Source organism: Bison bison, unplaced genomic scaffold (genome assembly GCF_000754665.1).
Source record: "Bison bison bison isolate TAMUID 2011002044 unplaced genomic scaffold, Bison_UMD1.0 scf7180017847920, whole genome shotgun sequence".
In the NCBI taxonomy this organism is placed as follows: Eukaryota; Metazoa; Chordata; class Mammalia; order Artiodactyla; family Bovidae; genus Bison; species Bison bison.
In genome coordinates this window covers 19,303-32,399 of record NW_011478493.1, presented here as the reverse complement: position 1 = coordinate 32,399, position 13,097 = coordinate 19,303, and the positions used below count along the sequence as shown (strand labels likewise).

Below are 13,097 nucleotides of genomic sequence, written 5' to 3'. Positions count from 1 at the left end.
ATAAATAGTGCTGAAACACTTTTTGGCCCTCATTTTCCAGGCTTAGTCCATTTGCAAAAGAGACATCAACCTGAGCCATAGGAGGGACCTCAGGGGCCAGGTTGTCAGGAAAGGATTCTCTCTGCACCTATGCCTGAGCCTGGGAGAGCCCTGATTTTCTGTACCTCAGCTTCTGCTTAGGGCCCTTTGTCCCAAAGGCTATCTCACTGTTATAGCTTTGGGGCTGGATTTTATCCAGGGAACCATGAGAGCATGAGGGACCAGGTGATCAACATTGTTCATGTAGATCACATCCTTATTTCTCTCCCTCTGACCAAGGTGGCCTCCTCTCTTCTCCCTGTAGCTGTGATGCATCTGCCTCCAGACCAAATCTCAGCCCTCTGACCTTCAGCCTCACCTGACCCTGGACCCTCTGGCTCTTCACTCATCATTCTGAACTCCTACTGGTTTGACTGGAACAGAGCACTGTGTGGCCTGAGGTGTAGGAAATATCCTTGTTGGGTGAGGGATGTGGCCTCTCAGAGATCCACAAAGATCAAGTATCTTCCTGGAAGACCGGACCTGCCCTGGACCCTTGGGCTGCCCATTCCCCTCTGAAAGCCAGAGGGGATCAGTGTGATCTTTCCATCAAGGTGCAGCAAAGGCCAAGGAGAATGGGTCCGTAGAGGCCCAGTAATAGACTCTCTGATTGGGAAATGAAACGGAGAGAGAGGAGAGGCTACAAGGGAGTCATATCTGAATTCTTTCCAGAGGTCTGATATTTAAGTAGGAGGATGTTATTTGAAGGCAATATTGAGAATCTATTTTCATATGGTTTATTACAAATACAAGCACCTTTTTAGAGTCTGTTATATTCATGAATTTTGACCAATGTTGGGAAGTAAATCACAATAAAACAATGCCCTTATCTTTTTAGAAGTGCAGGAGAAAAACAAGTAGACAGTTTAAAGCCCTCCAAAATGTTTATGAGAGACTTGGATAATCAAAGAAAGGGAAACTGCCCTTTCAGAGGGCCATTTATTTGTATGAATCAACTGAAACAAAGGCAAAATGAAACTGTGGTCAGATTTATCCTTGTCTGGTCTCTTGCTGTACAGACATCCTGTGTCCTTAGGCACACGTAGCATCCTCCACACCACACCTGGACCCTCAGTGCTGCTCAGAGTACTTCACAGGTGCCTTTGTCAGCTCCCATTGCCCTTCCATCCCTCCAAGCTATGATAATTCTCTTCCAGCTTGTCCCCTTACTTCTATTCCTGTCAAATAAACTCCCAAGTACAATTCTCTTATATCACTGAAATCATCAGGTGTAAACTATATAATCTCTTACTATAAAACACAGAATCAATATTTCATTACCTTCACCTTTGATGTGTCAGTACATGGCTAAGTGTTCTTTCAAAGTTTGGTTTAGGCAGATGTTTTAAAAGAAAACATGGATAAAGAATCTTTTCTAATAACAATGGAAGGAGAAGCTATGACTCAGAGCATTTCACCAGAGAAATTCATTTCACCAGAACTCAGGACAGTTCTCTGGTCCTACCAGCCAAATGGCTATGAATATTTACATTTAAATTTGTAAAGGAGACTTGAAACTTGGCGTAAATCCATAAATTGCTTTCTGACTTGTTTAATGATATCCCCTGTGCCTCCACTCCTACTGACCTAGTGCAAAATAGCGTGTCATGGGGTAACTACCGAAACAACTCCACCCAGGGAGGTGCACCCTCATTCTTGTCCCTCCCTCCTATGGGTTCACTGTGCAAAGGGGTCTGTGAGTGGTGATTTGCAAGTATTTCACTCTTCCAAAAATTATATAAAAAATTATGAGGATCAATTATAATTGGAAATAATAGAGTAAACTCTGTCAGGTAAGATCACTGGAGAAGAAATATCAGAGACAGACAAGAGGAAAGTAGTGAAGCCCATCACTCAGAAATAAATGTGCCCTCAGGGAGGATGGGTAGATGTCTTAGACCTATCTAACTCAGTCATCTTCTATCGCCAGGTGATCAGACACCAACTTCCTTGGAACTTTCTACCTTCTCAGCCCATGGGCAATGCACTGACCGTACCTGAGCAGACGACCCCAGCATCCTCTTTATGCCCACAGTCGTGCCGCCCCCAGCCCTGGGAAGGGCACCTCCACACGTGGGACTCCTTTCCTCCGCAGTTCAGTTCATCCAGCCAGATGGGCCCTGATCCCTGACCTAATTCAGCAAATTGCAAGGCATTGAGGGCTTCTCCACAGCCCAGCTGCCTGCACACCACGCGGGCATCGTCCAGGTCCCAGCCGTCATCACAGATGGTGCCCCAGGAGCCCTGGTCAAGGATCTCCACTCTCCCGGCGCAGGGACCGCCTCCGTCCACTAGGCGGAGCTGTCTGCTGCCTAAGGAGAGAGAAATGAGACAATGGGGGGTTGACAGGGGCGTAGGGACCTGGGATAGGGTGGTGGAGATGAGAAGAGTCTTCTGGTCTTGAGTCTCCTTTGAGGCTGCAGAGCCTGCTGATTGAGACACAGAGTTTTTGCACTCCGGCAAGCACCTGGGTCTGGTATCTTATAGCAGCAATGAGAATAATAAGGTTGAAAATGGGCAAAAATAGGAAATATTACTCTACTGAGTAGTGGGAGACAGATGATGTTACCCAAGTCCTATTGGTATTAACCTTCTGATTTGTTGAGTTCTGCATTATTGTTTTTGAGTCACCAAGTCGTTTCCAACTCTTTTGCGACTGTATGGACAGTAGTCTGCCAGGCTTCTCTATCCATGGGATTTCCCAGGCAAGAATACTGGAGTAAGTTGCCATTTCTTTCTCCAGGGGATCTTCCCAGCCCATTGATCAATCAGGCATCTCCTGCACGGGCAGGTAGATCCTTTAACACTGAGCCACCAGGGAAGCCAGACAAAGGTCTGTCTAGTCAAAGTTATGGTTTTTCCAGTAGTCATGTATGGATGTGAGATATGGACTATAAACAAAGCTGAACACCGAAGAATTGATGCTTTTGAACTGTGGTGTTGGAGAATACTCTTGAGAGTCCCTTGGACTGCAAGGATATCCAGTCAATCGTAAAGGAAATCAGTCCTGAATATTCATTGGAAAGACTGATGCTGAAGCTGAAACTCCAATACTTTGACCACCTGATGGGAAGAACTGACTCATTGGAAAAGACCTTGATGCTGGGAAAGATTGAATGCAGGAGGAAAAGGGGACGACAGAGGATGAGATGGTTGGATGGTATCACCGACTCAATGGATATGAGTTTGAGCAAGCTCTGGGAGTTGGTGATGGGCAGGGAAGCCTGGCATGCTGCAGTCCATGAGGTCCCAAAGAGTCAGACAGGACTTAGTGACTGAACTGATTGATAAATAAAAAAGAAAAATTTAAACATTCTAGAGAAAAATAAAAATGGTAATGAAAGCTATCATAAAGTCTTCTAAAATAATTTTAAATATTTACTGGTTTTTCACTACCTGCATCTAATAACAAATATAAAAACAGACATACAGACATCTACAAATGTGTACACACACATACACGCATCCCTACCTGAATTAAAGTTTCACTAGAGGAAGGACTTTGCATATCTTATTTACCCTGTGATTCTATTAGGAGAGTGCCTACATATTGTATGCACTCATTTGACAAGATTCAACTAGTATGTATATGGAGAACCTTTTCTAAACACCATGATAGTTGCTTAATAAGTATTTATTGAATGAATGTGTAGATGAATAAAATTCATGAAATAGGAGTCCTTTAGCTTCATGCTAGTCAGTGAGATATTAATAGTAAAGCAAATATAAAGTAAAGGTAATGTTTTGTGATAATAAATAGTGCGTATTAAAAATAAATTTAATTTACCACACAGCATTGCTATTAGGTAAGCATTGTTGGATTTCCCCAGTGGCTCAGTGGTAAGGAATCTGCTAGAAATGCAGTAGATGCAGGTTTGACCCCTGGGTCAGGAAGATCCCCTGGAGAAGGAAATAGCAACCCACTCCAGTATTCTTACCTGGGAAATCTCATGGATAGAAGAGCCTGGCAGGCTACAGTCCATGAAGTGGAAAAGAGTTGTCCATCTGTTTGTGACCCATGGACTGTAGCTTGAGAGGCTTCTCTATCCATGGGATTTCCCAGGCAAGAATACTGGAGTAGGGTTGCCATTTCCTCCTCCAGGGGATCTTCATAACCCAGGGAGGGAACCCACGTCTCTTATGTCTCCTGCATTGAAGGGGATTCTTTACCACTAGCATCACCGGGGTTAATACTGTATCTTATATTAGAAAGTTGGTGACAAAGTACATCTTAGAAGTTCTCATAACAAGAAAAAAGTAAGGGCTTCCCTAGTGGTCCAGTGGTTAAGAATCCACCTTGCAATGCAGGGGACACTGGTTTGATCTCTGGCCCAAGAAGATCCCACATGCCACAGGGCAACTAAGACTGTGTGCCACAATTACTAAGCCTGTGCTCTGGAGCCCTCAGACCAGAACTACTGAGCCTATGTGCGCCAACTACTGAAGCCCTCGTGCCCTGGAGCCAGTGCTGCACTACAAAAGAAACCTGAACAGCACAACTAGAGAAAGACTGTGTGCAGCAAGGAAGATACAGCACAGTCAAAAATAAACATTGAAAAGCTGGTAGCTATACTATCCTTAGGCTAGTCAACATTTTCCAGTATGTACAAATATATAAACATTATGTTGTACACCTGCAACTAATATTAATACTGTTATGTGAATTATATGTCAACTGCAAATTTTTAAAAATAGTGTTGGAACATGTGGATTAAAGTTCCATCTTAACTTCTGAGTTAAATTCACCCATTCCAGTTCATTTTAGTTCACTGATTCCTAAAATGTTGATGTTCACTCTTGCCATCTCCTGTTTGACCATTTCCAATTTGCCCTGATTCATGGACCTAACATTCCAGGTTCCTATGCAATATTGCTCTTTACAGCATTGAACTTTACTTCCATCTCCCATCACATCACAACTGGGTGTTGTTTTCTTTTGGCTCTGTCTTTTCATTCTTTCTGGAGTTATTTCTTCACACTTCTCCAGTAGCATATTGGCCACCTACAAACCTGGGGAGTTCATCTTTCAGTGTCATACCTTTTTGCCTTTTCATACTGTTCATGGGGTTCACAAGGCAAGAATACTGAAGTGGTTTGCCATTCCCTTCTCCAGTGGACCATGTTTTGTCAGAACTCTCCAACCATGACCTGTCAATCTTGGGTGGCCCTACCCGGCATAGCTCATAGTTTCATAGAGCTAGACAAGGCTCTGGTTCATGTGATTGGTTTGGTTAGTTTTCTTTGATTGTAGTTTTCATCCTGTCTGCCCTCTGATGGATAGGGATAAGAGGCTTGTGGAAGCTTCCTGATGGGAGAGACTGAGTGAGGGGGAAACTGGGTCTTGTTCTGATGGGTGGGGCCATGTTCAGTAAATCTTTCATCCAATTTGCTGTTGATGGGTGGGGCTGTTTCCTTCCTGTTGCTTCACCTGAGGCCAAACTATGGTGGAGGTAATGAAGATAATGGTGACCTGCTTCAAAAGGTCCCTGCACTCACTGCTGCACTCAGTGCCTCTGACCTTGAAGTAGGCCATCACTGACCCATGCCTCTGCTGAAGACTCCTGGACACTCATGGGCATGTCTGAATCAGTCTCTTGTGGGGTCACTGCTCCTTTCTCCTGGGTCCTGGTGCACACAGGTTTTGTTTGTCCCTTCTAAGAGTCTGTTTCTCCAGCCTGTGTAATTTCTGGTGGTTCTATGGTAGGGTAATGGTGACCTTCTCCAAGAGGGCTTATGCCATACCCAGGTCTGCTGCACCCAGAGCCACTGCAGCAGGGCACTGCTGACCTGCACCTCCAAAGGAGACACTCAGACACAGTTCTGGCTCAGTCCCAGTAGGGAAAATGACTAGACAATTCAGGTATGATCTAAATCAAATCCCTTATGATTATAAAGTAGAAGTGACAAACAGATTCAAGGGATTAGATCTGATAGACGGAGTTCTTCAGAGAACTGTGGGTGGAAGTTTGTGACATTGTACAGAAGGTAATGATCAAGACCATCCCCAAGAAAAAGGAATGCAAAAAAGCAAAATGACTGTCTAAGGAGGCCTTACAAATAGCTGTGAAAAGAAGAGAAACAAAAAGCAAAGGAGAAAAGGAAAGATATACCTATTTGAATGAAGAGTTCCAAAGAATAGCAAGGAGAGATAATAAAGTCTTCCTCAGTGATCAGTGCAAAGAAATAGAGGAAAACAATATAATGGGAAGGACTAGAGATTTCTTCAAGAAAATTAGAGACACTAAGGGAATATTTCATGCAAAGATGAGCACAATAAAGACAGAAATGGTATGGAACTAACAGTCAGTCACTTTAGTCACTCAGTCCTGTACTACTCTTTGTGGCCCATAAATTGCAGCATGCCAGGCCTCCCTGTCCATCACCAACTCCCGGAGTCCACCCAAACCCATGTCCATTGAGTAGGGGAAGCCATCCAACCATCCCATCCTCTATCATCCCCTTATTCTCCTGCCCTCAATCTTTCAGCATCAGGGTCTTTTCAAATGAGTCAGCTCTTCATATCAGGTGGCCAAAGTATTGGAGTTACAGCTTCAACATCAGTCCTACCGGTGAACACCCAGGACTGATCTCCTTTAGGATAGACTGGTTGGATCTCCTTGCAGTCCAAGGGACTCCCAAGAGTCTTCTCCAACACCACAGTTCAAAAACATCAATTCTTCAGTGCTCAGCTTTCTTTATAGTCCAACTCCCACATCCATACATGATCACTGGAAAAACCATAGCCTTGACTAGACGGACCTTTGTTGACAAAGTAATGTCTCTGCTTTTTAATATGCTGTCTAAGTTAGTCATAACTTTCCTTCCAAGGAGCAAGTGTCTTTTAATTTCATGGCTGCAGTCACCATCTGCAGTGATTTTGGAGCCCAGAAAAATAAAGTCAGCCACTGTTTCCACTGTTTCCCCATATATTTCACATGAAGTGATGGGACCGGATGCCATGATCTTCGTTTTTTGAATGTTGAACTTCAAGCCAACTTTTTCACTCTCCTCTTTCACTTTCATCAAGAGGCTTTTTAGTTCCTCTTCACTTTCTGCCATAAGGGCAGTGCCATCTGCATATCTGAGGTTATTGATATTTCTCCTGGCAATCTTGATTCCAGCTTGTGCTTCTTCCAGCCTGGCATTTCTCATGATGCACTCTGCATATAAGTTAAATAAGCGGGATGACAATATACAGCCTTGACCTACTCCTTTCTCTATTTGGAACCAGTCTGTTGTTCCATGTCCAGTTCTAACTGTTGCTTCTTGACCTGCATGCAGATTTCTCAGGAGGTAGGTTAGGTGGTCTGGTATTCCCATCTCTTTCAGAATTTTCCACAGTTTATTGTGATCCACACAGTCAAAGGCTTTGGCATAGTCAATAAAGCAGAAATAGATGTTTTCCTGGAACTCTCTTGCTTTTTCAATGATCCAGCGGATGTTGGCAATTTGATCTCTTGTTCCCCTGCCTTTTCTAAATCCAGCTAGAACATCTGGAAGTTCACAGTTCATGTATTGCAGAAGCCTGGCTTGGAGAATTTTAAGCATTACTTTACCAGTGTGTGAGACAAGTGTAATTGTGTGGTAGTTCGAGCATTCTTTGGCATTGCCTTTCTTTGGGATTGGAAGGAAAACTGACCTTTTCCAGTCCTGTGGCCACTGCTGAGTTTTCCAAATTTGCTGACATATTGAGTGCAGCACTTTAACAACATCATCTTTTAGGATTTGAAATAGCTCAACCAGAATTCCATCACCTTCACTAGCTTTGTTCATAGTGATGCTTCCTAAGGCCCACTTGACTTCACATTCTAAGATGTCTGGCTAAGGTGAGTGATCACACCATGGTGATTATCTGGGTCATGAAGATCTTTTTTGTACAGTTCTTCTGTGTATTCTTGCCACCTCTTCTTAATATCTTCTGCTTCTGTTAGGTCCCTACCATTTCTGTCCTTTATTGAGCCCATCTTTGCATGAAATGTTCCCTTGGTATCTCTAATTTTCTTGAAGAGATCTCTAGTCTTTCCCATTCTGTTGTTTTCCTCTATTTCTTTGCATTGATCACTGAGGAAGGCTTTCTTATCTCTCCTTGCTATTATTTGGAACTCTGCAATCAAATGGGTATATCTTTTCTTTTCTTATTTGCTTTTCACTTCTGTTCTGTTCACAGCTTTTGTAAGGCCTCCCCCGACAGCCATTTTGATTTTTTGCATTTCTTTTTCTTGGGGATGGTCTTGATTTCTGTCTTCTGTACAATGTCACAAACCTCCATCCATAGTTCATCAGGCACTCTGTCTTTCACATCTGGTCCCTTAAATCTATTTCTTACTTCAACTGTATAGTTATAAGGGATTTGATTTAGATCATACCTGAATGGTCTAGTGGTTTTCTCCACTTTCTTCAATTTCAGTCTGAATTTGGCAATAAGGAGTTCATGATCTGAGCCACAGTCAGCTCCTGGTCTTGTTTTTGCTGACAGTACAGAGCTTCTCCATCTTTGGCTGCAAAGAATATTATCAATCTGATTTCAGTGTCGACCATCTGCCAAGAGAAAGCACTGGACCTGACAGAAGCAGAAGATATTAAGAAGAGGTGACAAGAATACACAGAAGAACTATATGAAAAAGACATTCATGACCCAGAAAACCACAATGGTGTGATCACTCACCTAGAACCAGACATCCTGGAATCCAAAGTGGCCCTTAGGAAGCATCACTATGAAAAAAGCTAGTGGAGGTGATGAAATTCCACTTGAGCTCTTTCAAATCCTAAAAGATGATGCTGTGAAAGTGCTTCACTCAATATGCCAGAAATTTGGAAAACTCAGCAGTGGCCACAGGACTGGAAAAGATCAGTCAACATTCCAATCCCAAAGAAAGGCAATGCCAAAAAATGTTCAAACTACAATTGCACTCATCTCACACCCTAGCAAAGTAATGCACAAATTTTTTCAATCCAGGCTTGAACAGTACATGAATCGTGAACTTCCAGATGTTCAAGCTGGATTTATAAAAGGCAGAGGAACCAAAGATCAAACTTTCAACATCCATTGGATCATCAAAAAAGCACAAGAGTTCCAGAAAAACATCTGTTTCTGTTTTATTGACTATGCCAAAGCCTTTGACTGTGTGTATCACAACAAATTGTGGAAAATTCTTAAAGAGATGGGAATATCATACCACCTGACCTGCCTCCTGAGAAATCTATATGCAGGTGAAGAAGCAACAGTTAGAATTGGACATGGAACAGACTGGTTCCAAATAGGGAAAGGAGTACATCAAGGCTGTATATTGTCACCCTGCTTATTTAACTTATATGCAGAATACATAATGTGAAATGCCAGGCAGGAAGAAACACAAGCTGGAATCAAGATTGCGAGGAAAATATCAATAACTTCAGATACACAGATGACATGACCCTTATGGCAGAAAGCAAAGACGAACTAAAGAGCCTCTTGAAAGTGAAAGAAGAGAGTGAAAAAGTGGCAGAAAGCAAAGACGAACTAAAGAGCCTCTTGAAAGTGAAAGAAGAGAGTGAAAAAGTTGGCTTAAAACTCAGCATTCAGAAAACTAGGATCATGGCATCTGGTCCCATCACTTCATGGCAAATAGATGGGGAAACAATGGAAACAGTGGCTGACTTTATTTTGGGAGGCTCCAAAATCACTGCAGATGGTGACTGCAGCCATGAAGCTAAAAGATGCTTGCTCCTTGGAAGAAAAGCTATGACCAACCTAGACAGCATATTAAAAAGCAGAGACATTACTTTACCAACAAAAGTCCATTCAGTCAAAGCTATGGTTTTCCCAGTATTCACATATGGATGTGAGAGTTGGAATGTAAGAAAGCTGAGTACTGAAGAACTGATGCTTTTGAACTGTGCTGTTGGAGAAGACTCTTGAGAGTCGCTTGAATAGCAAGAAGATCCAAACTGTCCATCCTAAAGGAAATGAGTTCTGAATATTCATTGGAAGGAATGATGCTGAAGCTGAAAATCAAATACTTTGGCTACCTGATGTGAAGAACTGATTCATTAGAAAAAACCCTGATGCTGGGAAAGATTGAAGGCTGGAAGAGAAGGGGATGACAGAGGATGAGATGACTGGATGGCATCTCTGACACGATGGACATGAGTTTGAGTAGGCTCCGGAAGTTGGTGATGGACAGGGAAGCCTGGCAAGCTTCAGTCCAATGAGTTGCAAGGAGTTGGACACCACTGAGTGACTTAACTCTACTGGTCTTAGCTTCATTTTGTGGACCCATGATAAATTAATTACTTAAATATGAAAAAATAAAATCTCACTATTATCATTCTATGGGTTTAAGACAGACACAGAAACATACAGTAATTCACCTGCACATGAGATGTAGGCTTCCTCCTTTGGAGAGCATGAAGTATAATTCCAGTGGTCAGAAGGACACTGCCAGAGAGAAGTATCTGTGTTCCGACACCGGATTCCATCTACCCACCGGGGTCTAGAACCTTCTCTAAGAGCAACAGAAGAGTTGAGACTTCCACTGTCCCCACAGCCAAGCTGACTGCAGATGATGGACACAGTGATGTCTTCCATGGGGCTTCGGCAGACACTGCCCCAGGTCCCATTGTAGAAAACTTCCAGCCACCCAGCACACTGCTGATCCTCGCTCACCATTCTGAGGGCCAGGAACTCTAAGATCGAAAGGGAGGAATCAGGACTGGTGAAAACTTCACTCAGTGCTCTTGGTTTTCCTCTCTCCCAGAAATAGTGGCCATTCATCCCTGAACCAGCTGAGGAGATACCCAAAGACTGAAAGTTGTCTCCCTTTTATCTGACTTTGTCCATTTGTGTATATATTTTTAAACATTTCTACCACCATGATGTAGTGAATATGAACAGAGAAGAAGAGCAACCTGGGCACCTGTAGGGAGGGGAGCTGAATTCTGCTTCCTGACAAAACCTCTAAGACAGTTTGAAAGGGATGTGATATGATATTGGGGAGGTGGCAAAATAATGAACCCTCAGATGTCTCATCCAAATCCCTGGAACCATGAATATGTTACTTTACCTCACAAAAGGGATCTCACAGATGTGATTAAGGTTAAGAATCTTGGGATGGTGAGATTAATTAATTCAGAATTGGAATATTGTGGATTAACTATGTAAACCTAGTCTAATCACATTCTTGTTGGGTTGGCCAGAAAGTTCCTTTGGTTTTTAAGTAAAAATAAAAGGCATTTTTCATGTTCACCAAGAACTTTATTGAACAGCATATTCATCATTTTGTTCCACTACCTTCTGCCATTTTCAGGCAACTTCATAATTCCCTCTTCCCAAAACTTTTATCTTTCCAAGCAAAGAACTATTCCAAGTGTGTTTTATAGTCTTCCAGGGAATTTAAATTTTTTCCATTAAGAGAATTTTGTAAAGATCCAAATGAATGGAAAGCTGAAACTGCAATGTCTGGTAAATACAGCTGATGAATCAGAACTAGCCAAACTGTGGCAGTTTTTCTCTGGCCTACAAAGATGTATGTGATCTTGTATTATCCTGATGGAAGATTATGCATTTTTGTTGGATTAATTCTGAATGTTTTTCATTAAGTGCTGCTTTCAGTTGGTCTAATGGGGAATAGTACTTGTTAGAATTATATTTCGGTTTTCTGGAAGGTAGTCTCTTAATAGAGGACTCCTTTCCAATACCACCACATACACAACATCACCTTCTTTGGAAGAAGACTGGCCTTTGGTGTGGTTGGTGGTGGTTCATTTTACTTGTACCACAATCTCTTCCATTCCACATTATTGTGCAGTATCCACTTTTCATCACCCATCACAATTTGTTTTAAAAGCAAAACGTTTTCATTATGTTTAAGTAGGGAATCTCATGTATAAATACTGCCATGAAGGTTTTTTTTTTTTTTTTCACTTATGTGAAACTCAAACATCAAAGCAATTAATATAACCAAGCTGGTACAAATGACTTTCAATGCTTGATTTGGATATTTTGAGTATGTTGTCTATCTCTTGCATGGTTTAACATTGATTGTCTTCAAGTAATATCTCAATTAGATTGCTATCAACTTCAACTGGTCTACCCTACTGTGCAGTACTGTTCAGTGAGAAATCTCCAACACAAAACTTCATAAATCACTTTTGATGAATGTGATCAGTCACCACACTTCCATACACTCTACAAATTTGTTTTGCATTTCAGTTGTGTTTCTAACCTTTCTTGAAATAATAAAGCATGATATGCTGAAAATGTTGCCTTTTTCCCTTCTGTTTTCAATATTAAAACGGCTACTCAAAAATTCACCAATTTTGATTTTTTTAAAAAGATGCATGTTGATATGATAGCTGCCACAAAACAATCTAACAAAATTGTTTCAAACGAAGTGAAAGACAACTAAGTGTTACTAGACCATCTTACAGGAAAAAAAGAAGGAACCTTTTGGCCAAACCAATAGAAGCACTCTTTCTTGGCTCTAACTCCAGGGAGGTGTGACTCTGGATAATGGTTAGAGATGTGCAGCATTGCTGGTCTGATGATGGATGAAGAGGGGCTATGAGCCAAGGAATGCAAATTGTTTGAAAAGAAACTTGATATAAAAAAGGGGATTCTTCACCAAAGCCTCAGAAGTGATGTGGCCCTGCTGAAATCTTAATTCCAAGAGGGAGATCCTGTTGAACATCGACCCTACAGAACTCTAAGGCAATAAATATATGTTGTTTTAAACCACTGTGTGGTAATTTATTACAGAAGCAAACAGAAACTAGTACCATGGACTTAAGATTTTCTTCCCACATGTAAGGCAAGGTGAATCCTACTTTCAACTGGAAATTCTAAGAAATGGCTCTGCCAGGAAACTCTGCTGAGAAGAAAGGACTAGAAGGTCCGCTGCTACAGGAGGACATGAAAGCACCTAGTCTTTACGTCTGCTGGAAAGACCGGATCCATGGGAGGAAGCTATCTTCTCTGGTCCTTTCAGCATCTCTCCCTCAGGTCTCAGACCCCCATCCTCCAGGGCCCCACCCCTCCCCCA

The 13,097-nt window shown here is 42.1% G+C and overlaps 1 protein-coding gene across 1 annotated transcript in view; it reads right to left on the bottom strand.

Annotated features, from left to right (window-relative positions):
- LOC104991683 (antigen WC1.1-like) overlaps nt 1-13,097 on the bottom strand; it is a gene marked incomplete at its 5' end in the record, with an annotated part of 43,185 nt that overhangs the window by 15,361 nt on the left and 14,727 nt on the right. Inside the window, 2 exons of the mRNA XM_010844262.1 lie at nt 2,076-2,390; nt 10,429-10,741. Coding sequence (XP_010842564.1) covers nt 2,076-2,390; nt 10,429-10,741 — 628 coding nt within the window. The remainder of the gene's footprint in view (nt 1-2,075; nt 2,391-10,428; nt 10,742-13,097) is intronic.